Below are 26031 nucleotides of genomic sequence, written 5' to 3'. Positions count from 1 at the left end.
GGAATAAGACAGGAAGTATCAAAAGCCTTACTGTACCCTTGACCTAGAAATTTCACTTTAAGAGACTTTTTTTTTTTTTTTTTTTTTTGAGACGGAGTCTTGCTCTGTCGCACAGGCTGGAATGCAGTGGCCAGATCTCAGCACTTTAAGAGATTTATAGAATAAGACAAAATGCAAAGATGTATGCAGCCAGATGGCCTATATTGTTTATAATACTGGGGGGGGAAAAAAAAAAAACCCTAACACAAAAACCTAAGGAGAGGATTAAATACGAGGATCCATACTTTCCCTCACACTCATTAAAACGACGACGTATTTAAAATCTGGTATAAGTAGATGGCGTCAACATATTGAAATGCTTTTTTTTCAGGTGTATTCTCTATCTTCATTGGATGTTTAGGCCAGTAAAAAACTATGAGGCTTAAGATTTGTGCACTTCAAACCCCTTACCAAACGCATCTCATGACTCAATTCTAAAAGATAGATGGTGAAAAAGTTACTAATATTCATATTTGTTTAAAAACAAAGCGCAAAGTGTTTCTACGCTTATACACATATTCACGCTGCCATGCAGATTGATATATATTTTGAATGATTGTTTTAATCTGAATTTTCTAGTTGCGCTACAGTGAAATGGCTTAAGGGAAAAAAAAGATTCCGAGGTAGAAACCTGCACCACGTTGGCCTCCCAATTCTTATTGAGAGATGGGAGGTGAACCCACGCCAGCGCCCTCCAAATGAGAACCAGAGGGCGGGTCCCCAGACACGGTTTACACAAAGGGCAGATGCTGCGCAGGGAGACCCGGCCTGTCGCCCAGAATCCCCAGGATGTCTGCGGGGCAGGTTCGCTCCACGTTCGCAGCATCTGCCCTGTCCCAGGACAAAACTGCGCGCGGCTGGGGAAAGCCAAGGAGGAACCTGGCTCTGAGCGACTCCTGGAACCTTGGGCCCCTCCCTGACCCGTGGTGGCTGGTGTGGCCCTTGTTCGAGCCCCCATCCCCGCTGCTCCCGGGCTGTGATTCCTCCTTGGCGCCTGACCAGGACCGCGCTGGAGGTCGGCAGCCCGTGTGCTCCTGCCGCCAGCTCCTGGGGAAGGAGCGCACCGGGAGCTGGAGGCCGCGCCCCCGGCCCATCTGCGGCGGGCCCGCCCCTCAGCCCTCAGGAGGCAGGGGCCTCGCCCAGCAGTGCGGAGCTCCTCCTGCGGGGGCCTACGAGACTCAGGCTGGCGCACACCCCCGCCACCGGCCCTGCACTCACCCTCTCCCAGCAGGAGCGCAGGAGCGGGAGCAGTGGCGACCGACGCAGCCGCGCCCGGCGCTTACGGCCCGGAGCGCCGGACTACATTTCCCACAAGGCAGCGGGGCTGCAGCGCGAACAGGCCGTCGGAGTGCGCAGGCACGGGGGCCCAGAGGGCAAGGCTGTGCCAGTGGCCCACTGTGTGGCCGCTGCAGGTCATCGGTGTGTCCAGGCGGGACGCGGGGTTCCCAGGCGGCCCCTTACCCCGCCTAAAGAACTCTGTCTGGCCAGGTGTGGTGGCTCACGCCTGTAATCCCAGCACTTTGGTAGGTGGTGGATCACCTGAGGTCAGGAGTTCGAGACCAGCCTGACCAAAATGGAGAAACCTTGTTTTCACTAAATATGCTTTAAAAAAAAAAAAGAAAAGAAAAAAAAAGGCCGGGCATGGTGACGCATGCCTGTACTCCCAGCTACTTGGGAGACAGGCAGAATTGCTTGAACCCGGGAGGTGGAGGTTGCACTGAGCTGAGATTGTGCATTGCACTCCAGCCTGGGCAACAAGAGTGAAACTCTGTCTCAAAACAGACAAGCAAAAAATTAGCTGGGCACGGTGATGTGCACCTGTAATCCCAGCTACTCTGGAGGCTGAGGCAGGAGAATCGCTTGAACCCGGAAGGCAGAAGTTGCACTGAGCTGAGCTCGTGCCATTACACTCTAGCCTGGGTGACAGAGCAAGACTCCGTCTCAAAACAAAAAACAAAAAGAAAAGAAAAAGAGTCTCTCTTTGGAGTCTGTGGGCATCCACCCCATGGGGAGGGGAGGTGGCCTTGGCTAAGCCTCACTGTCCTCTGAAAGCATGGAACCCAGAGGTCCTCCTTACCAAGGAATAACGAAGAGATGAGGCTGCACAGTGCCGCACGTGTTGCGGGCCTCTCAGGAGTCACTACCACACCCCGTCCCCCAGCTCACTCACTGTCAGGCACTGCTCGGAGTGCTTCAGAATTATCAATGTACAGAATGTAGACAAAATCTCCATCAGTTAAATGTGTGGCCTATGTTTGGGTAATTTCAAATGGATCTGCCACTTTGGAACTTGGAGAAGTGCAGATCAACGTAGTAGCTTATATGGTAACACTTGGTTTTCTAAAGGTAGCTGCTAATTTCCTCTGCTTCTTTCACGGTGACAAAGACACTCTCCTTACCCAAACTTTAGGCCTCTAAGCCCCTCTTTTTAACCAGGCCTTGTCCTGGGCCTGCAAGTCCCTAGAATCCTGCTAGAGAGCCAATCCTCAATAGTTAGCCAAATTTCTCATCTGCCACCTTGAAGTCTTAAGTCCTTGACCTGCCTTTAGCGACAATCCCCATACCCCTGATGTCTGCTTTTAGACATTTTTCACCCACTGACTCCTCACTGTGCTTGTACGCTTTATAAATCCCAGGCTGGCTTTGCTGTAATCAGAGTTGAGCTCAGCTTTACTGAAGCTGCTTTCCTCCACTGCAATACTTAATAAAATCTGTTTTACTGTCTTTAATACCTTTTTCTTTCACAACTGTCTGAACTATTTCAAAATACTGAAAAATACGAAAAACTTAACTATTCATATAGTCAACCTAAGGTAACCCAGATAGCCCCAAACATTATTAACTAAAAAATCTACTGCTGCACTAAGACGTATGGCTTGAACAAGTTGTCTCCAGAATCACAAGAACACTGTAACATGGAAACCTCCTAAACATATTCATCACAGTTGTTCTGGTAGAGAAATGGTCCTTCATCAACCTCCACAACATAGAGTGTGCAATTTCAAAAAGTAGGTAAAGAGGTTGGGGTGGAAGAGAGAAAATCAGAAAACTTGAAACAAACAGTAAACAAGAAAATGATAGCAATAAATCCAAGTCTATCAATAATCACTACATAGACACATGGAATGAGCTTTCAAATGAAAAGAAAAGGCCAGGTGTGGTGGCTCACGCCTGTAATCCCAGCACTTTGGGAGGCTGAGGCAAGCAGATCACCTGAGGTCGGGAGTTCAGGATGAGCCTGACCAACATAAAGAAACCCCTTCTCTACTAAAAATAAAAAATTGGTCAGGCATGGTGGAGCATGCCTGTAATCCCAGGTACTCGGGAGGCTGAGGCAGGAGAACTGCTTGAAGCAGAGAGGCAGGCAAAGGTTGCAGTGGGCTGGGATTGCGTCATTTCATTCCAGACTGGACAACAGGAGTGAAACTCTGTCTCAAAAAAACAAAAAAAAAAAAAACAAAAAAAAAAAACCTGTCAGAATAGATTTGTAAAAATCTAGCTATTAAAACATGAGGATAAACAAAGGTTGAAAGTCAAAGGTGGAAAAAGATAAAACAGGCAAATACTAAACATAGAAAGTTTATGTAGCTACATTTAGATCAAACAAAAACTTCAAGGTAAAAAATATTACTACAGGTAGAGAAGGTAATTACATAATGATAAAAGGATTAATTTAGCTAGGCACAGTGGCTCATGCCTATAATATTCTAGCACTTTGGGAGGCCGAGGCGGGTCAATCACCTGAGGTCAGGAATTCGAGACGAGCCTGCCAACATGGTGAAACCCCGTCTCTACTAAAATACAAAATTACCCAGGTGTGGTGGCGGCACCTGTAGTCCCAGCTACTCGGGAGGCTGAGGCAGGAGAATCACCTGAACCCGAGAAGCAGAGATTGCAGTGAGCTGGTATCAGGACACCGCACTCCAGCCTGGGCAACAAGAGCGTGACTGTCTTTAAAAAAAAAAGGCATTAATTTATCAGGAAAGAAAATATTTTAAACTTTTATGTATTTAATAACTAAGATACAAAATACGTAAAGCAAACATGGGCAGAACCAAGAGTTCTGAGAAATCCACCACAGCAGGGAGTCAGTTTTAGTTTTGTTTCCTTTGTTTTTTGTAGGGATGGGATCTTACTTTGTTGCCCAGGCTGGTCTCAAGCAATCCTCCTGCCTTGGCCTCCCAAAATGCTGGGATTATAGGCCTCAGACACCACCCTGGCCTCAGAGTTTTTAACCTACCTTCTCAATAACTAGTAGAAAAGCTGACAAAAAGGTCACTATAGATATGAAATATATGAAAAGCAAAATTAGTTTTATATTAATGAATGGACATATAGGCTAGTCCATCCCAAAACTGAAGAAAACATGTAAAAGCATATATTTATTTACGAAAAGATCTCATACTAGTCTGTAAAGTAGCCTCAACACATTTCAAAGAATTGGTATCACATGAGACCATATTCTTTGACAATGTAATTAAGCTAGACATTTTTTAAAAGACTAGAAACTTTTTAGAAAAGATTTAGGTAAAGGGAATGTTGAGAGGAAATTTTGCAGCCTTCAAAGCATACAGTAAAGAAGAAAAGAAGGCAGATTGGGTAGAACACATCTAATTTTGTTCCCTCCCCATATGTATTGATGGAGTTCAGGACACACACTGCCAAAATATGGCACCTCATCATTTGAGAAAACAGCAGAAACAGGAAGGACTTTTCCACACATCTCCCACAAAGCAGGTTGTAAAACCTAGTACGAATTTACTAAACTTCCCCTGAAGCAGGTCGTAAGATTCTCATGTGACATTTGCCCTCCCTGTACCTGGAGGAAAGTAACATCTTTATTGCTGAAGACACATAGTCACAGAGAAACCTCTGAACAAACAGGCCTTGCTAAGTTGCCCCCAGTGTATTACCATTAGATCATATCCTCTTTGTCCATTTATATTTCTCTGTGACTTCATCAAAGTTAGCATAAAAATACACAACTGTTTCTTTGGGACTTCTTTTCCTTATGTAGGCTGCTGTGTCATGTAAAACTTACATTAAACAAACTTGTATGTTTTGCTCTTGTTAATCTGTCTTTTGTCTTAGGGGTCTCAGCCACGAACATAGATGGCCAAGGAAAATGTATTTTGCCTCCTCTGTACCACTAAAAGCAAATGTAAAGGATTGTTTGAAAGCTTGTTAATTCACAAGGTCAGGTAGAACAAGTAAGGACACGCCAGCAACATTTTAAATCTTGGAAGCAGATGGATGTTATTTTCTTGGCAAACCTGAAATATTGCCAAATTCGACAGCTGTAGGAAAGGTAAAAGCCAGGCTGGGTACAGTGGCTCATGCCTGTAATCCCAGCACCCTGGGAAGCTGAAGTCGCGGGATCACTTGAGACCGCAAGTTCCAGGGCAGCGTGGGCAACATGGCAAGATGCTGTCTTTACAAAAAATAAAGGCAGGAAGGAATAGAGTATCTTTACTGTTTCGTGCAAAAGTAGTCAGAACTGCTGTTATGTATAACGCTGCTGACCTCCAAGCCTTGGAGGAAAAAGGTTAAGTACGAACTTTCCGTTCTTGGGCACACGACCAAAAGGCCTGGACAATGAGAAACTTTTTCTGGACTGGTTCCACTGATGCTTTTGTCCATGAAATCAGGAAGTACCTTGCCAGTAAGGGACTGCTCTTGAATTTTCTTTTGATATTGGACAATGACCCTGGTCATCCAGAATCCCATGAGTTCAATGTCAAAGGCACTAAAGTGGCCTACTGTATTAATATTAAATAATGTGGACTTTGTAGACAAAGAAAATTGAGAGAGGAAAATTACATAATGATAAAGGGCTAATCTACCAAAAAGGTATAGCAATCAGTTTTTAATATTTTAAAATGTTTCGTAGAGACAGGATCTACCTATGTTGGCCAGACTAGTATCGAACTCCTGGCCTCAAGTGATCCTCCCACCTCAGCCTCCCAAAGTGCTAGGATTACAGGCATATGTCACCATGCCCAGCTTTGGTCCGTCCCTGCCCCCGCTTTTTTTTTTTTTTTTTTTTTTTTTTTTAGACAGTCTCGCTTGTTGTCCAGGCTGGAGTGCAGTGGTGCAATCTCAGCTCACTGCAACCTCTACCTCCCAAGTTCAAGCAATTCTCCTAACTCATCCAAGTAGCTGGGATTACAGGCACCCGCCACTATGCTCAGATAATTTTTGTATTTTTAGTAGATACGGGGTTTCACCATGTTGATCAGGCTGGTCTCAAACTCCTGACCTCAAGTGATCCACTTGCCTCAGCCTCCGAACGTGTTGGGATTATAGGTGTGAGTCACTGCACCCAACCTAGCTTTGCTTTTTTCTTTCAAATTTTACAGCACGCTTAAAAATGGTTTATGTTCCAACATTACAATACTAAGGGATTCTGTATCTATGTATTTACCTTTATCAGAGCTTTATATTTTCATAGTTTCATGTTGTTATTACCTTTTATTTAAAGAATTCTCTTTAGCATCTTTTTGAGACAAGAGTCTCTGTTACCCAGGCTACAGTGCAGTGATGCGATCTTAGCTCACTGCAACCTCCACTTCCCAGGTTCAAGGGATTCTCGTGCCTCAGCCTCCCATCTAACTGGGACTACAGACGCACGCCACTACACATGAATACTTTATGTATTTTTAGTAGAGATGGTTTTCACCATGTTGGCTAGGCTGGTCTCAAACTCCTGACCTCAAGTGATCCCCCTGCCTTGGCCTTCCAAAGTGCCGGGATTATAGGCATGAGCCACCTCGCCTGGCCAGATCTCCATTTCTTTAGGGTTGGTTTCTGGAGGTTAGTTTCTTTTTATTAGGACATGTTTCACTCTTTCTTTATAGCCTTGTGATCTTTTGTTGAGATTTGGCCATTTGAAAAAACAGTCCCCTCCAGGAGTCTTTGAGGATTGGCTTTGTATAAAAGAAGATCGTCATCATTTAGCATAACTAGAGATTCTGGGATTGTCTCAAACTTTTTCTGGGGATGCTACTTTCTCTGGGCTTGTGCATAGAGCGAGGTTTTCGCCTGCTTCTTCTTTAGAGATTGCAACCTCTTGTTCCTCTGACTGTTTGCAGTATTAGTCTCTCTGGTGATGTAACAAGCTCCAGTGCTCACCTTTGTCCTCAGCAGCCCCCAATCTAGCATCCAAACTACTAATTCCAGTCAGTACTCTGAGTCTCATGAGACAGAAACCATGCCCTTGGAAAGCACCATGAAAAGCTAAAACATTGGATGCACAGCCCACTCTTCTTCCCTCCTGAGGGAAAACCTGAGGGCTGAGTGTTGTTTTCCTCATCACACCTTGCCATGCGAGGCAGTGGGAGTGGCTCGGGTGGGTGAAATGTCAAAAATTTTCTACCACTCTGATGTGTCTCTTCTCTGCGCTCACTTGGGGTGCTACAACCTCTTAAATAGTGTCTGCAATTCTCACAAAAGCAATTTGGTTTGTAATTTGATGTTTAGTTGATGTCTCTGTGGGAGAACAAGAGACTAGGGCTTCCTATTCTGCCAATGTCATTTCCCTGGGTTAAAAATTCTTTTATTTCAATACTTGAAAAACATTGTGCCTCTGTGGTTTCTGGTGAAAAATCTGTTTTCATTTGATTTTTATCCCTATAGGTAAGGTGTGATTTTTCTCTCTAGTCTCCAGATTTTTAGTTTTCCGAAGTTGAACTGTGATGTATTTTGGTGTGGATTCCTCGGTTTCATGCTTGTGGGGGTCTGGTCAGCTCGTTGAATGTATAGGTTCATACTTATTGCTAAACTTGTGAATTTTCAGCCATTAATACTTCAAAGATTTTCCAGGCCCACTCTTTCTTCTCTCTCTCCTGAACTGATTATATTGTTAGATCTTTTATTACAGTTCTACAGATTTCCTGAGTCTCTGCTTTTCTTCCAGTCTGTTTTCTCTCTGTATTTAAGACTGAGTAAATTCTAGTATATCTTTAAATCCACTGATACTTTCCTCTGTTCTCTCAGTTCTGCTGTTGTGCCTATGAGGTGAGTTTTTAAATTTTTGGTTACTGTATTTTAGTTCTAAAATTTCCTTTTTTTTTTTGAGACAGAGTCTCACTCTATTGCCCAGGCCGGAGTGCAGTGGCATGATCTTGGCTCACTGCAGCCTCCACCTCCCGGGTTCAAGCGATTCTTCTGCATCAGCCTCCCAAGTAGCTGGGACTACAGGTGCCCACCACCACACCCGGCTAATTTTTGCATTTTTAGTAGAGACAGAGTTTCACCATATTGGCCAGGCTGGTCTTGAACTCCTGACCTCATGATCTGCCTGCCTCGGCCTTGCAAAGTGCTGGGATTACAGGCATGAGCCACTGCGCCCAGCCTAAAATTTCCATTTTTTCTTTATCTCACTTTTTTGCTTAGAGTCTTTTTATTTCAAACATTTTCATAATTGCTCATTGAAACGTTTATGATGGCTACTTAACAATCTTTGTCACATAATTCTAACATGTCTATCATTAACTTGTTAGTGTCTACTGATTGTCATTTTTCATTCAAGTGATCTTCCTGGCTCTTGACATGACTTTTGTTGAAACTTGACCATTTTTGGTATTATGTGATAAAACTCTGAATCTTATTTGACCAGGTGGACTAGAAGTTCAGGTTCCTCATTTGACATCTCTGGATACCACACGATATTAAGGGTCTCCATTTTACTTCGTGTGGGTGAGATTTCCGGCAGCTCACTAGGCCTGCACTGATATAACTGTGGTTGGGAGGTACAAGCGTGCCTTAGTCCTGCTCCCTATTTAGTTCCAGCAACACTGTGGGGCTGGAATGTGGTCTGATTACTGCTGGGCAGGGGCAAATGGTCTTACTCTGCACTAGGCCCACATTACACTAACCTAGCAGAAATGGGAAATTATGCCTTCTTCCCACGGGGTGGGGATGGAAGCCCTTCTGCACATGGTCCCCACTATTATTGCTGAGATGGGGCAGGTGCTCACTACCAGCCAGCGTGGATGAATAACCTAGCTCTTGGCCTCTGACACCACCCAGCAGGGGTTTTATGAGCCTTCTTTACATCCTAATAAGGGTGGAAGTTTAGACTTCCCACTTGGCTTTTGCTGGTGTGCATAGTCATGGGTGCAGCTTTATCTGGTTGTCTGACTAAAGTAGAGTGGCTGTCTAAAGTTTTCTGTCTTCCTAGACTGCCAAATTCCTGGTCCTTTGGGTAGAGACTTTTCTTAGAGCTTCTTTTTTTGGTGGGTCTCTGTCGGTGTTTCTGGGTTTCTACCTTCTTCAGCTCCAAGTCTGGGATATACGAGGTAAAAAGAATCACCACCGGCCAAGCATGGTGGCTCACACCTGTATCCCAACACTTTGGGAGGCCAAGGTGGAAGGATCACTTGAGCCCAGGAGTTGGAGCCTGGGAAACGTATGGAAACCCATCCCTGCAAAAAAAATAGCCAGGCACAGTGATTGATGCATGGTACAGGACTGTGGTCCCAGCTATTTTGGAGGCTGGGGTAGGAGGATCACTTGGGCCCAGGAGGTCAAGACTGCAGTAAGCCGTGATCACATCATTGCATTCCATCCTGGGAACAGAACAAGACCCTGTCTTGAAGGAAAAAAAAAAAAGAAAGAAAGAAAGAAAAGAATCACCAGAGTCTTATGGTTGTTTATAATATACAAGGTTTCAGATGTATGGGATAAATAAGGAAAGGTACATCTGTCTATTCCATCTTCCTGGAACAATCTGATTTTTAGGTTGAAAATTTAATTTGTAATACATAATTATTTTATTGAATGATATATACCAATATATTGTTTTATTGAACAATATATACCAACAGGAAAACAGTAAAATTTCTTTGTAGTTCTTTTTGTCCTCAGGTCAACTCATCTTGAAATCTCTACACAAAAATTCATATGATGAAAATTTAAAATTTTGAGTTGATCTATACCATATACCACTAAGAACCATAAAGCAGGATATTACATAATAATGTGGAATTTCTAGAGCTGAAAAGGCTAGACACTATGTAATTTGAAGCGGAATGGGGACTGGAAAACATACAAGTTTCTTGACTGTTCAATGCTCTCAAAGAAAGTTATGTAAGAAAATAAAATATTTTCATTTTTTATAGATCTTAGAAATTATATTACTGAAATAACTGACTTTACAGCCTGGAACAGACTGAACTATGTTACTAACAAAATATCTTCTGATCTTGAAAGACTAATTGCACCTTAATTTTTAAAAATATAACCATGTCAGCTTTAATTAAGAATTCTACCATCTGTAGTATTTGGCAAAATACCAGAACAGTTTCAGACACCAAGAACAGAAATAACCTTTTTAGTTCTCCTTAAGAACTCTTCTTACAGACTCGCCCAAAGCCCTACTCCCAAGAATCAGTCCTTCAGTTTCTCAAGCCAGAAATGACTAAATAATCTTTGAATCATCTATTCTATCAGATAATTCTTCCTAAAATAGTCTTCAAATTGGTCATTTGCTCCTCAGAAATATACAGTGAATTAATATGTCCATCATCATATCCAAACTCCTGCAGTCTTAGACAGCATTCAAAGTCTCTGACAGGGTAACTATACCTTTCATTTCAAATATTTTTATTTTATCCTATCAGGAGCCCTCTACACCAGGTCCCTGCAAATACTAGATTTACTCTTCCTCTGAGCCTTTTGCTCCTGCATTACTCTTGGCCTTGCCTTCCAAGAGTACTTCATTTCCACGTATTATTACATCTCTCCTTGAGACTTGGATAATTTCTTTTTGCTCTAAGTTCTTAGAACACAACGTTGGGCACTTCATCAGTCTTCTGCTTACTACGGAAGAAACCTGATCTTATATACACATACACATACATCATGATATATCATGACTAAGTAGAATTTATTTCAGGAATGAAACATTGGGTAACACCAAAATTCAGACAATTATCTATTAAAAGAATGAAGAGAAAAACAAAATGATCATTTCAACCAATGCAGAAAATGGACATGACAAAATATTACTCCCTTTTATGATAAAAACTCACATCACACTAGGAATATGAGGGAATGTCCTTATTCTGGTAACAGGGATCCACAAACAATTTTTTTGGTGGGGGCAGGGGTGGGGGGCGTGCACGGGGGAGGCAGAGTCTTGCTCTTTCCCCAAGCTGGAGTGCAGTGGTGGGATCGTAGCTCACTGCAGCTTCAACCTCCTGAGCTCAAGCAATTCTCTTACCTCAGCATCCCAAGTAGCTGGGACTACAGATGTGCACCACTATGCCTGGCTAATTTTGTTGCTGTTGTTGTTGCTCAGGCTGGTCTCGAACTCCTGGGCTCAAGCAATCTTCTTGTCTTGGACTCCCAAAGTGCTGGGATTACAGGTGTGAGCCACCATGCCCAGCCTGGAAAGAAAGCTAACATAATATTAAATAGAGAAATATACTTATCGTTTCTATTCAACAATGTACTGGCCTGTGCTAGTGCTATAACGTAAGAAAAATAAATAAAATGTATTATGATTGGAAAGGAGAAATAGAACGGAAATTATTTAGATGATCGTATGTGCAGAATATCCAAAAGAATCTACAAGCAAGCTATTAGAAATAAGTAAATTTAGCTAGGTTGCTGAATACAAGGTCAATATACAAAAACCAATTATACTTCTATATACTAGTAACAAACAGGAATGAAGTTTTAAAATACAGTTTGCAATAATACCGTGAACACATCATGCCTCCTTGCCACTGAACAAGCTTTTCCCCAATTTGTAATGCCTTTCCATCTACCTCCACATGCCTGTTGAATTCTGACATTTCTTTCCAGTCTCTTCAGATTTACCACTTTTTAAAAAGCATTTTCTCTCCCTTCCTGAGTTTTCAAACTTTAATTCACAAGCAAATTTTTTTCTTATAATTAAAAATAACAACTATCAAATACATGAAACTGACAAACATGGTGATTTCTTATTGAAACAAGGGTAGGAAATAAAACTCAAGAGCCTTGACTTCCCAAGAAACCTCCAGGGCAAGGACTGAAACTCATTAAGCACCCAAATACCCAAATTGCGACTCTTAGCAACAACTTAAAAAATGAAGTCTTTCTCCTATCTTAGAGAACATGAGTCAGCAGGCAGAAAATTCCTTCACCTCCAAATCACTTACCTGTATTCCCATCTTTATGTGGGCTTTTCCCTCCCTGAAGTTAAGGTTAATTCCTCCACCTATGCTATGACTCGAATTTATTTCAGAAAAGTTGTTCCTCCCAGCGATGTCTTCTTTAATCCACCCTCAACAAGTATATACATTAAATCATTAAAATAGAAATGCTCCCTAAGTCATTCTTCCCTTCAATTATATTTGAAATACAGTCTTCAACAGTCTACTTGTTCACCCTCCTTCAATGAAATTTCTCTTGCCAAAGTCTACAATTATCTCCTTATTTACCAATTTACTCTCCTTATTACTTCATTTATAGCACCTGACACTACTGCCCATCTGAGATTCATTTATCCCTTGGGCTCAGTGACATCACTCTTCTGCCTTCTCTCCTAAAGGGCCATTCCTTTACATCCTTGCACAATTCCTTCATCTACTTCTTGTATATTGATGTTTTCCTGGGTTGTACCCATGATCCCTTTCTCATTTCAATCTATACATTCTCATGGTCAATTTACATGTGCCAAGCTTTTCACTACTAACTATATCTTAAGTACTCCTAACTCAAGCCATCCAGCTCAAATTGACCTTTTGGGTTTGGATGACTAATTTAGCATGTATAAAATCAAACTGTTTACCCCATACTGCCTACAAGGCATATCACACCACCATCTATCCAGGTAACTAAGGCACAAACCTAGCAGTTAATCTACCCTGTGTGTCAATCACCTTCCCCAATTATTTGATTTCAAAAACTATGCCCTATCTATTCTTACTACATTAGCATGTGCAACATATTCTTCACTGACTATCCTTGCTTAAGCTTAGAGCCTCCTTCACTCATCACTGGAGGCTGAATTCTAGGCTTCAGTCTGTTCAGCAATCTTCAATCTCCTAAATTCATCTTCTACACATTCGTGCAATACAGGTTCCATTACTTAAAATCGATACTTGGTACCCTAAATTTCAGAATAAAATTCAAATTCCTTAGTTTGGCAAGTAAGACCTTTTGTTACCTAGCCACTGCCTTCTTCTCAAGCTTTAGTATCTTTTTTCATTACTTCCTGTATTGTCCACAAATGTAGTATGCTGTTACCCACCCATACTATACCTTCGCATATGTGGTTCTCTCTATTTAGAATCTCACTTTATGAAGAATACCTACTATTCTTCCAAAACTGGGCTCAGACATCATGGTCTCTGGGACACTATTGCTGGTCTCTCCTGGTTTGCTTGGTTAGTCTTCCATATTTCTGCATCCCATGCAAATCTCTCCATTTGTATTCTGCAACACAGTATCATAGCTTAACTATTTACCTGTGAAAACCCCTTTAACACATAATAATTTGCTTATTCCCTTTAACCTTCTCGTCTCCATCCACTCAATTCGTGACTTAAGGTCTGTTTCTTTCTTCATTAAATTTCTAGAGCTCAGGATAATATCTGGCCCAAACTCGGGCATAAACAAACATTACTAAGTAAATCAGTTTTGAAATTTATAATTATTTCTAAAGCATTTCCTTTGCAGTCTGAAACCTTAAAAACCCTATGAGGAAAACAAACCCTATGAGGTCATAAACTGATTCCTTTTGAAAATTGTCACAAGTGATAGGCTCTTTAAACAATTAGGATTTCATCTGCAGCCAACTAAAAAAATATTAATAGCTTTAACCTTGAAGTGATTGCCTCAACAAACAAAATGCTTCAACCTAAACTATCTAACATTACTGTTCAGAGCATAGCAAGTATGGTTTCATAATAAATATGACTTCAAGACAATAAAGAAAAACTTCTGAAAACAAAACTAGGAAATGTGTAGCAAATATGGGAGGCTATTAGATGTTTGGAAATGACTAGAACGAAGAAGGTAACAGATTTTTTTTTTTTTAATAAAAGTCATGCATGAAGTTTGACAATAGGTCAGGAAAAGGTAAATTCCAGACACTAAGAGGTAGTTCAGTTAGTTTTCATCTCTTATTTGGTCCTTTGCTCTAATACTGTGTGTGTGTGTGTGTGTGTGTATATATATATATTAGGAGAAAGCGCGAATGTAGTCCCCCACTACCATAAATTATGCAGTCGAGCTTTCCACATTTTGGCAAACTGAAGGGGTCGGCACATCCAGAGGGCAATGGATAAGTCTTGCTCTGGGAAAACCACCTTCGTGATCATGGTGTCTCCCCTGCCAGGTAAGTATATATTGCATATATTTTTAAGACCAATTGTTTTGTTTGCAATGAAAATGTCTGCTGTAGGGCCGGGCGCGGTGGCTCAAGCCTGTAATCCCAGCACTTTGGGAGGCCGAGACGGGCGGATCACGAGGTCAGGAGATCGAGACCATCCTGGCTAACACGGTGAAACCCCGTCTCTATTAAAAAATACAAAAAACTAGCCGGGCGAGGTGGCGGCGCCTGTAGTCCCAGCTACTCGGGAGGCTGAGGCAGGAGAATGGCGGGAACCCGGGAGGCGGAGCTTGCAGTGAGCTGAGATCCGGCCACTGCACTCCAGCCCGGGCGGCAGAGCGAGACTCCGTCTCAAAAAAAAAAAAAAAGAAAATGTCTGCTGTAATAAATATACTTATATTTATATAATAGTAGCTTACACAATTGTTTTTCTAATGAAAAATTCAGCACCTCCACACCCAGACTGTTCTCATTTTTGCATGTCATAGATAGCATATATTATATAGAGAGATTTCTAAACATACCTTTTATCTTACAAATGGCCAATTTCAATGTCTGCAACAGTGAACTGTCTTGGGATATTTTAAAAACTGACAAGCATAAAAGCTTTCCCGATAGTTATTATATAGCTAAAGTTTATTCTTAAAACTTAGTATCTGGTGAGAAGTACACGTTTTCTCATAGTCATTATATTTAATAAATCACTCTCAAGCATGTATTCTCTGATGAGCTTTGGTTTAAGGTTTTCACACATGCATATCGGCTTTTAAGGAGTCCTCTTCAGTATGAATTTTATAATGATTCATGAGGGATGACCTCTGGCTAAAGAGTTTCCCACATGCATTACATTCATAAGGTTTCTCTCCAGTATGAATTCTTTGATGTGCAATAAGTGATGAGCTTTGTCTAAAAGTTTTTCCACATGTATTACACTTAAAGGGTTTTTCTCCTGTATGAATCCTCTGATGTTGAATCAGAGCTGCACTTTGGCCAAAAGACATCCCACATTCTACACATCGATATGGTTTCTCTCCAGTATGAATTCTCTGGTGATTACTAAGCGATGAGTTACACCTGAAAGTTTTCCCACACTCATTACATTTATAGGGTCTTTCTCCAGTATGCATTCTCTGATGCTGAATGAGAGCTGAACTCTGTCTGAAGGCTTTTCCACATACTTTACATTTACAGGGTTTCTCTCCGGTATGAATTCGCTCATGAATAATAAGTGTTGAGTGGGAACTTAAGGCTTTACCACATTCATTACAAGTATACAATTTCTCTCCAGTATGAATTATTCGGTGTCTATTAAGTCGTGAAATAGAAGTAAAGCCTTTCCCACATTCATTGCATCGATAGGGCTTTTCTCCAGTGTGAATTCTTTCATGTTGAATAAGAGATGCACTCTGGCTGAAGGCTCTCCCACATTCACTACATTTGAAAGGTTTCTCTCCTGTGTGAATTCTCTGATGATAACGAAGGGATGAGCTAGACTTAAAGGTGTTGCCACATTCATTACATAAGTAGGACTTCTTTCTGAGATGAATTTTCTGACTTCCAGAAAGGGATGTGCTGCAACTAGATGCCTTCCTACCGGGATTATACTTATTAGGATTTCCTTGAGCATGGATTTTTTGATGTATAAAAAGCCCAGACCTTCGGCTGAAGGATTTACCACATTCTTTACATCTATAGCATTTCTCCACAGTATGGGTTCTTAGATGCTTACAAAGGGATGCACTATGGCTGAAGGCTTTCCCACATTCTTTACATATATAGGGTTTCTCTCCTGTGTGAGTTCTTTGATGCTGAATCAGAGCAGAACTTTGGCTGAAAGCTTTTAAACATTCTTTACATTTAAATAATTTTTCTCCAGTGTGGTTTTTCTGATGTTTACGAAGGGATGAATTGTGAATGAAGGATTTTTCACATGTACTGCATTTATAGCGTTTCTCTGCTGTTTTGATTTTTGATTGGTTAAGTAAATTTGAATTCTGCTTGAAACTATTTCTTTGTATTTCACATTTTGATGGAGTTTTTTCTCTAGCAAATCTCTGTTGCTTAATGAAGACTGATTTCAGGTAGAAGTTTTGGCCAAATTCAACATTTTTATGGCTTCTATCTACAGTAAGGATTTTTGTATGGGCAACTGAAAATATCTGTAAATTTTCATTTTTGTCCTGCTGTTTCTTTAATTTCTCTTCATATATGCAAGGTCTTTCTGGTATGAAGTTCCAGTGTTCAACCCTTTTCAGTCTTTTCCTCATCTGCTCCTGAAATGAATCCTGAGTTTGAGTTGACTTTGTCATTTTAGGTGTGCTCTTACATCCTGAAAAAAGAAAAAAAGAAAGCAACAGCCCATGATTCATGTGATAGACTGAGACTAAATGTGTAGAAGGGATTAATGATATCTCAGTAAGGGTTTGCTATATGACTAAAAGAGGACAAAATTTTTAAAAAACACTATATAAAATAATGGATGACAGCTGAACTGCTAAGTGAACAAATGAATAAGGCAAACTCATTTAAGACAGGTGAATGTGTAAGAGTGACCAAGAGAATGGAGCAGAGGGATTAGAGAAGGAGGAGGCATATGAATTTAGGAAATATAATCTGGTACCCAAAGCCTATGATGGTCTCATATATTACCCCATTCCTGTAATTATTTATACTCCTGAATGTCTTCCCTCCTTTTCCTACATTCCAAACTCCTTTGTATCCCTCAGATTCAGTTCAAATGTTAACTCCTCTGTGTACCTTTTCCTAACTTTGAGTTCCAACAACTCACTCCCCTTATTATAGCACTTATTATAGTACATTAAATGCATATAAGGAATAATATACATCTAGAGATGCTGAGAAAATGTTCAACAAAATTCAGCACCACAGACAATAAAAACACTCAAGCAAAAATGAACTGAGGGATACTTCCTCAATATGATAAAATACATAGACCTTTGTCCTAAAGCTAGTACCTACTAAATACACTAGAGGTATTTCTGCAATGCTCAAGAACAAGGCAAAGACACCCATTATTTTCCCTACAATTTAACACTGTACTAGACATATTAACCAATGCAATCAGGCAATATAAATCAATTACATATGAGTAAAGAGAAAGTAAAACTACCTCTACTTGCAGATAATATAATACTAAAAAGTCCAGAGAATGGATCAAGACCATCCTGGCCAACATAATGAAACCCCATCTCTACTAAAAATACAAAAATTATCTGGGCATTGTGGCGCACACCTGTAATCCTAGCTACTCGGGAGGCAGAGGCAGGAGAATTGTTTGAACCTGGGAGGTGGAGGCTGCAGTGAGCCGAGATTGTGCCTGGGTGACAGAGTGAGACTCCATCTCAAAAAAACAGACCAGCGAATGAATGATAAAACTCACTCAGTGAAGTAGCTGGATATAAAATTGACACATTAAAATCAATAGCCTTAACTTATACTAAGAATCAGAGTAGTAAATTTATAAGTAATACGAAAAACCTATACAAGGGAAATTTTATACCAGTCTTGAATGACATATCTGATGAATGACATTAAAGTACATCTGAACAAATAATCACTTCTCCTATTCTTGGATGTAATAACATTATAAAAATGTCAGTGCATTAAGACAAGATATAGATAAGGATTTCTCAACCTCAGATGACATTTTGGGCTAATTTTTTAGTTGTGTGGATAGTGTGGGCTGCCCTGTGCATTGTGGAATGTTTAGCAACATACTTGATCTCCACCCAACAGAAATCAGTAGCACCTGCCCCTCACAATTCCTCCCTCCAGGACTGTGACAAGCAAAAATCTTTCAAGACATTGACAAATGACAAATGACAAAATCAGTCCTGGTAGATAATCATTGGAACAGATGAAACAGAAATAATCATGAATTGGCACCTGGTAGATAATCACTAGATAATCACTGGAACAGATGAAACAGAAATGATCATGAATTGGCCGGGTGTGGTGGCTCACACCTGTAATCCCAGCACTTTGGGAGGCTGAGGCAGGTGGATTACCTGAGGTCAGGAGTTTGAGACCTGCCTGGAAAACATGGCGAAACCCCATCTATACTAAAAATAACGAATATTAGCTGGGCGTGGTGGCGGGCGCCTGTAATGCTAACAACTCGGGAGGCTGAGGCAGGAAAATCACTTGAACCTAGTGGGCAGAGGTTGCAGTGAGCCAAGATCATGCCATTGCACTCCAGCCTGGGTAACAAGAGCAAAACTGCATCTCAAAAAAAAAAAAAAAAAATTGACCATGAGTTGACAACTGCTGAAATTGGGTGATGGGCTAGGTATAGTGGCTTCTCCCTGTAATCCCAGCAATTTGGGAGGCCAAGGAGAGCCCACGAGTTCGAGATCAGCCTGTGCAATACAGTAACATCAAACAAACAAACAAGCAAAATAAATTAGCTGGGCATAGTGGCACTCGTCTGCAGTCCTAGCTACACAAGAGGCTGACACAGGAGGATCACTTGAGCCCAGGAGGCTACAATAAGCCATGATTATGTAATTCCATCCAGCCGGGGTGACAAAGTAAGAGACCCTATCTTTAAAAAAAAAAAAAAGAGAGAAAAGAAAAAGAAAAAGAGGCCGGGTGCGGTGGCTCATACTTGTAATCCCAAAACTTTGGGAGGCCGAGGCAGGCAGATCATGAGGTCAAGAGATCGAGGCCATCCTGACCAACATAGTGAAACCCCGTCTCTACTGAAAATACAAAAATTAGCTGGGTGTGGTGGCATGCCCCTGTAGTCCCAGCTATTCAAGAGGCTGAGGCAGGAGAATCGCTTGAACCCAAGAGGCAGAGGTTGCAGTGAGCCAAGATGGCTCCACTGCACTCAAGCCTGGCAAGAGAGTGAGACTCTTAAAAAATAAAATAAAATTAAATTAAAAAAAGAAAAGAAAGAAATTGGATGATGAATACATGGGAAGTCATATTATATTACTTTATGACGGAGTCTCGCTTTGTCGCCCAGGCTGGAGTACAGTGGTGTGATCTCACCTCACTGCAACCTCCACCTCCCAGGTTCACGCCATCCTCTCACCTCAGCCTCCCTAGTAGCTGGGACTACAAGCACCCACCACTATGCCCGGCTAATTTTGTTTCTGTATTTTTAGTAGAGATGGGGTTTCACCATGTTAGCCAGGATGGTCTCAATCTCCTGACCTCGTGATCCACCCGCCTTGGCCTCCCGAAGTGCTGGGATTACAGGCGTGAGCTACCACGCCCAGCCTATTCTACCTTCATATATGCTCGAACTTTTCTACAACAAAACTAAAAATGAAGTTTTCTTCCACTTTCTGTCCTTCCTTGTAACAGGAGTGAGTGGGTTAATCTTTTTCCTTTTATAGCCCATACCTACTAAGAAAGATGTAATTTTAAAACTCTGGTTTCTGGGCCGGGCATGGCAGCTCATGCCTGTAATCCTAGCACTTTGGGAGGCCGATGCGGGCGGATCATGGGAGGTCAGGAGTTCAAGGCCATCCTGATCAACATGTTGAAACCCTGTCTCTTCTAAAACACAAAAATTAGCCAGGCATGATGGCGGATGCCTGTAATCCCAGCTACTTGGGAGGCTGAGACAGGAGAATGGCTTGAACCTGGGAAATGGTGATTGCAGTGAGCCAAGATTGGGCCACCGCACTCCAGCCTGGGCAGCTGAGCAAGACTCTGTCTCAAAAAAAATACAAAAACAACAACAACAACAACAAAACCTCTCATTTCTGCAAAGAAATCAGCACACAGGCTGGGCACAGCGGCTCCTATCTGTAATCCTAGCACTTTGGGAGGCCAAGGCAGGCAGATCTCTTAAGGTCAGAAGTTTGAGACCAGCCTAGCCAACATGGTGAAACCCCATCTCTACTAAACACAAAAATTAGTTGTGTGTGGTGGCACACGCCTGTAATCCCAGCTACTCGGGAGGCTGAGAGGAAGAATCACTTGAACCTGGGAGGCAGAGGCTGAAATGAGCCGAGATGGCACCACTGCACTCCAGCCTGGGCAACAGAGCAAGACTCCAGCTCAAAAAAAAAAAAAAGCAGCACACACAGACAAGGTCCTAAAATATACATACTTTAAAAACATACTTTCAGCTGGGTGTAGTGGCTCACACCCATAATCTCAGCACTTTGGGAGGCCAAGGCAAGTGCATCATTTGAGGTCAGGAGTTCGAGACCAGCCTGACCAATATGGTGAAACCCCATCTCTACTAAAAATACAAAATTAGCCAGGTGTGGTAGTGCATGCCTGTAATCCCAGCTACTTGGGAGGCTAAGGCAGGAGAATCACTTGAACCCAAGAAGCAGAGGTTGCAGTGAGCCAAGATTGTGCCTCCCGCCTGGGTAACAGGAGCAAAACTCCATCTCAAAAACAAACAAAAAAACAAACAACAAAAAAAAACTTCCAAGTGGAAAATTTAAATATTTATCAAATGACAAAATGTATATTTCTTTCTTTCTTTCCAGAGCAGGAGTGGAAGTTTATTTTAAAAGGCTTTAGAACAGAAAAGAAAGGCAAGTATGCTTGGAAGAGACCTAAATGGGCACTGAGGTTAAGTGCCATAAAATGTACATTTAAAGAGTAAATAACAAAGCCTTCTGGGTAGCTGAAGATAATGATGGATGTGTGACGAGCAACCTATCAAAATCTCTTCCCCAAATGATAAGAATTAACGTCATAACTGTGACTTTCATGCAAGACCTCGTCCTCAGTATGCTACCCAGTAGACATCAGTAGCACTCCCCATCAAAACTCCAGATGGTGGCATACAACATACATACTTGAAGACAGAAAATGCCAAAAGGGCAAAATAAATGTAAGGTAAAAGAAAAAGTGGATGTCAGGGAAGATGGTAGACTAGGAAGCACCAAGGTTCTATCTATCCACCTAGACAACTGAGCTGTCAGAATCTGTCTGATACAACTATTTTGAAACTCTGGAATCTATTTGAAGGCTTGTAAGCTTCTAGGGGAAGGCCTGGCCAGTTGAGTGAAATTAATTTCAGTTGGCAGCAGCTACCCATCTCCAATCTCTAAATCTCCTGGCTTCAAGCCGTACTAGCATCCCTAGATTGGCCTTTGGTGGCCAAAGTGGCAATAAAGACCTTGTTCTCCAATAACGGGGATCTGGGTTCTGACTGCAAATTACTGCTTTAAGTCACGGAGATGCAGACACAAATCCAGGCTGCCATTTTTGCAATCCCCACTGACCTGATGTGGCTTCCAGAGGATTTAAGGAACAGTACCCACTTTTTTCCTCTTCTGTTCCCCTTTTTCTGCTTTGGGGAATCAGACATTTAAGGATAAGGACATTTGGCATGGTGGCTCACACCTGTAACCCCGGCACTTTGGAAGGCCGAGGTGGGCGGATCACTTGAGGTCAGGAGTTCGAGACCAGCCTGGCCAACATGCAGAAATCTTGTCTCTACTAAAAACATAAAAATTAGCCAGGTGTGGTGGCAGGTCCCTGTAATCCCAGCTACTCAGGAGGCTAAGGCAGAAGAATCGCTTAAACCCAAAAGGTGGAGGTTGCAGTAAGCTGAGATTGCGCCCCTGCACTCCAGCCTGGGCAGCAGAGCAAGACTCCATCTCAAAAACAAAACAAAACAAAACAAAAAGCAACTGCACACATGGGGAATTTAGAAAGTCACTGCACAAGGCCAGGGAAGACGTGGGCTCAGAAAAAAATGTGAGAAGACCTACAGTTTATACTTCAGGCTAATTCCTGGACTAGTGCCACCCTATAGCAACAAGAAAACAAAAACCAAACCAAAACAAAACCCAGCAAATCTTATGGAAGTGGGAAGATCTAATCCTGAGTTACAACATTGTAAGACAAAAAAAAAAAAAAAAGGCATAAAAAAATAGGAAAGTATGGTTCAGTCAACAGAACAAAATAAACAGAAAACATCTGTGGAGAAGACCAGATGGTGGCATGCGACACAAAGACAACTATCATGAAGATGCTCAGAGTTAAAGGGAAACATGAACGACTCACGGAAATGATGAACAAATCCAACTATCAATACAAAGAAAACGACAAGAAACCAAGAGGAAATTCTAGGATTTCAAAGTATAACAACCGAAATGAAAATTTCACTAGGGAAATTCAAAAGGTTTAAGCAGGCCATAGGGAAAATCAACAAACTTTAAGATAGGACAATTAAAATTACTTGAGTCTAAGGAAGAAAAAGAAGAAAATATTTGAAAAGTGAGCAGAACTTAAGGGCCATGTAGGGATGCCATCAAGCAGGCCGAAATATGCATCATCCTGGGACCCTAGCATGACCACAGCAGCCCTGCCTAGGCTCCGGGCCAGTAGCACTCTGTACTTCCCCAGGTCAGAGCTCCCAAAGGGAGAGGCAGGCTGCTACTTCTGCTGTGCCACAGCCCTCACTGCTGTTGCCCTCAGGCTCTGGAGGGTGCACAGTGATTAGGGACTGGAACAGAACTCCAAGAAGAACACAGCCTCCCCACAAAAAGTGGCCAGACTGCTTCCCACACAGGTCTCCTTTTCCACTTCTCCTCACTGGACAGGGTCCCCCTGACCTGGGACTCCAGCACAACCATCAAGCCTACCTGAATGCTTCAGTTGGAGGTGGCTCTGCCTTTCTCTGAGGAGGAAATGTGAGAACCCACAGCCCCTCCACCACTGTAGCTGAAATGGTACCACTATCCACCCTTGGCTTGGGGAAGGAACCCAGGGCCCGGTCGCTACGCTGGTACCTCTGGTACACCACAGCCACCACGTGGAGATGAGCCCAGTCTCTCTACCTTGTGAGCTCCCATACCCAACTCCTCACCAGGCAGGGACCCTGGCTTTGGACAGCAGAACAGCCGTCCCTCCCCTGGCTGAGTACTCCCACTGGTAGCGGCTCTGTGCTTCCCTGAGGAAGGGCTCCCAGAGGCAACTGATAGCCCCTATGCCACTGCCACAGCGGCAGTCCTGCACCTGCTGCCCTCGGTCTGGGGAAGAAACAGTGAAGCCTTCACTTGCGCTTCCAGCATGCCACAGTCACCATACGGACAGGAGCTCAGTCTCCTCTCCCTGTGAGCACTAATCCCTGACTCTTCACCAGGCAGATCCCCCACCTCAGGCCGGCAGTGCAGCCACCTCACCCCTCGGTTGAAGATTCCCAGTAGCAGTGGCTCCATGTTTCTGAGGTGGAACTGACAGGCAATCGGAAGTCCCTCTGTCGCTGCCACTGCAGTGCTATTGCCCTTGCTACCCTTGGACTGGGGAAGGAACAAAAACCCTGAGTACGTTAGCTGTACCTCCAGGAAGCTGCAGTTGCCATAAGCAGCAGTCCGTCTGTCTTGCTGGTGACCTCCCTTCCCCTGCCAGCTCCTCCTGTTCCTCCCCAGGCAGGGCCTCCCTCCCCATCTTGGGCACCGGGCAGCTACCCACCCTGGGCCAACTGCACTGATGGACAGTGGTTCTGCATCTCTTTAGGGTAGAGAGGCCCACAGACAAGTGAAGGGCTCTCTGTCACAACCACCGCCAACCAAGTCCCTTCCCCTGTTGCCTCCAAGCTAGGGAGGGAACATAAACCGAGATCACCCCAGAGCTGTGGTGGGCAGCCTGGCAGTGCCAAGCTGAGATGTGCAGCCAGCACTCAAGCGGGAGAGGAGCCCACATTTTCAGAGCACTGAGGGACCTATAATCCCAGCATTTTGGGAGGCTGACATGGGAGGATTGCTTGAGGCCAAGAGTTCAAAAACAGCCTGGGCAGCATAGCAAGACCTCCATCTCTACAAACACAAGTAAAATGAAACAGGGCTTACAAGATGGTGGCCACACTTCCATCTTGTAAGCAGTCACTTTTTAAAACCATTCCAGGCCATGTGATAAGGGCTGCTGCTAAGCCCCACAGCATTCTGTGCAAATGAGGAAAAGACAGCCCTCCCTGAGTGCAGTCGCAGCTCCGGCAAACCTTGCTGAGCAACCCTCCGCTCACCACCCCGCACAATTCAGCCTGCCCAAGATGGCTTCTCGCAGTAAGGAAACAAAGCAGGCCGGGCGTGGTGGCTCACACCTGTAATCCCAGCCCTTTGGGAGGCTGAGGCGGACAGATCACTTGGGGTCAGTTCGAGACCAGCCTGACCAACGTGGCAAAACCCAGTCTCTACTAAAAAAAAAAGCCAGAAATTAGCCCGGCATGGTGGTGTGCGCCTGTAATCCCAGCTACCTGAGAGACTGAAGCACAAGAATCGCTTGAACCTGGGAGGAGGGCACTGCAGTGAGCTGAGATCACGCCAATGCACTCCAGCCTGGGCCACAGAGCAAGAGTCCAGCTCAAAAGAAAGTAACTTTGTACAAGTACATTTTGAGGCCACTGGAGGTTCCAGAGAATCCTATCACTGGGAGCGCAAGTTTTTCCATCACTGGCTGTTCAAAGGGTAGGTTTTTGTCTAAAATATTTTCTTTCTATTTTAAAGTTACATAAACACAGACAGGGTCTATGTTACCAAGGTTGGTCTCGAAACTCCTGAGCTCAAGTGATCCTCCCACCTCGGCCTCCCAAAGTGCTGGAATTACAGGCATGAGCCACCACACCCAGCCTACAGGTTGAGTGTTTGGTTTGAGCTAGAGTTAATAATCTGAGATAATTCCAGGAACATCCCAGTCCTTCAACCACGCTCTCAATGAAGTGAGCTCTCATGGGAAAAGGAAGCTGTCCTGAGGCAATCTTAGTCCAGGCATACAGGAGCCCCACCAGGGGTGCAGCAGAGATGCAAGCACATGTCAGCACCCTAGGAATGCCATCTGACTTCCATCTGACAAGAGGAGGAAGAAGGTCATCCCACCAAGAGGAACTGGGCAGAAAACAGCTCTGACGTCCTTCCTTACTCAATAAACTGCTCACGGTTTTCCCGCAGGGCCATCCTCCCGAATCTGAAAAGGGACTGACTGACAACACTACCAGGTGCCCGGCATCCCTCTGGACAGCTCTGGACTCCAGTCATATTTTCAGTCTGTTAATACTTCTCTCTAGAGGAAAGACTTACTCAGCCATCAGATGCTCCCCAGTTAAGGGGGAAAGGAACAATTCTTTCTTCTCTTCCTCATCTTCCACACCAGATTCAGCCCACACATAAATGGCCAGACTGACGCCCCTCTTAAATCTTACCTGGTTCCCTGCTGCTTGCATTCCGCTTACTTTGTGGTGGCCTCTGGCAGTTCATTAAATTTTAATTTAATAAAAAATTTAATAATAAATTAATTTAATAAAAATTAATTTAATAAAAAATTAGTGTATTTCTATCAAAGGAGATTAAAAACACAAGTGTGGTTCCCCTATTAAAAAAAAAAAAAGTTCAAGCTATCATCACGAGGAAGCTCTCCCCAGCACAGGGCCATGGGGACCAAGGCTGCCCTGCAGCTCCTCACTGTAACTTGTTTTTCTTCACAGTTGCCCCAAACTGGAAACAAATGTCACACAACACAAATGTCCTTCCACGAGTGCATAAACTGTGGTACATCTGTGCAATGGAATTCTAGTCAAGAGCAAAAAGGAATGAAATTTTGATATTTGTAACAACTAGGGAAAATCTTTTATTATTATCATTACTATTTTTTTTTGAGACGGAATCTCACTCTGTCGCCCAGGCTGGAGTGCAGTGGCATGATCTTGGCTCACTACAAGCTCCGCC

The 26031-nt window shown here is 43.0% G+C and overlaps 2 protein-coding genes and 1 non-coding gene across 19 annotated transcripts in view; all 3 read right to left on the bottom strand.

Annotated features, from left to right (window-relative positions):
• Positions 1–1332, bottom strand: part of LOC144329390 (ZFP2 zinc finger protein) — a 39905-nt gene extending 38573 nt beyond the window's left edge. For all 8 annotated transcript variants that reach the window (XM_077937506.1, XM_077937508.1, XM_077937504.1 and 5 more), the window contains exon 1: positions 1258–1332. The gene's annotated coding sequence lies outside the window, so the exon portion shown is untranslated. The remainder of the gene's footprint in view (positions 1–1257) is intronic.
• Positions 1–26031, bottom strand: part of ZFP2 (ZFP2 zinc finger protein) — a 71224-nt gene that overhangs the window by 36119 nt on the left and 9074 nt on the right. For 4 of the 10 annotated variants that reach the window (XM_077937498.1, XM_077937494.1, XM_077937491.1 and 1 more), the window contains 3 exons: positions 14890–16694; positions 13348–13467; positions 11264–11429 (listed from right to left, as the gene is read on the bottom strand). In XM_077937498.1, the coding sequence (XP_077793624.1) occupies positions 15112–16694 (1583 nt within the window). In that variant the 3' untranslated portion in view covers positions 11264–11429; positions 13348–13467; positions 14890–15111. Of the gene's footprint in view, positions 1–10908; positions 11442–13293; positions 13468–14889; positions 16695–26031 lie in introns of those variants that run through there. The other 6 variants (XM_077937497.1, XM_077937492.1, XM_077937493.1 and 3 more) reach the window with 4 other exon arrangements.
• On the bottom strand, positions 14216–14379 carry LOC114679196 (U1 spliceosomal RNA). Its single transcript, XR_003730867.1, has one exon. It is a non-coding gene; the product is annotated as a U1 spliceosomal RNA (small nuclear RNA).

This window comes from Macaca mulatta, chromosome 6, assembly GCF_049350105.2.
Source record: "Macaca mulatta isolate MMU2019108-1 chromosome 6, T2T-MMU8v2.0, whole genome shotgun sequence".
Lineage (NCBI taxonomy): Eukaryota > Metazoa > Chordata > Mammalia > Primates > Cercopithecidae > Macaca > Macaca mulatta.
Note: the sequence above shows the minus strand (reverse complement) of the source record. Positions and strands in the feature narration are given on the sequence as shown.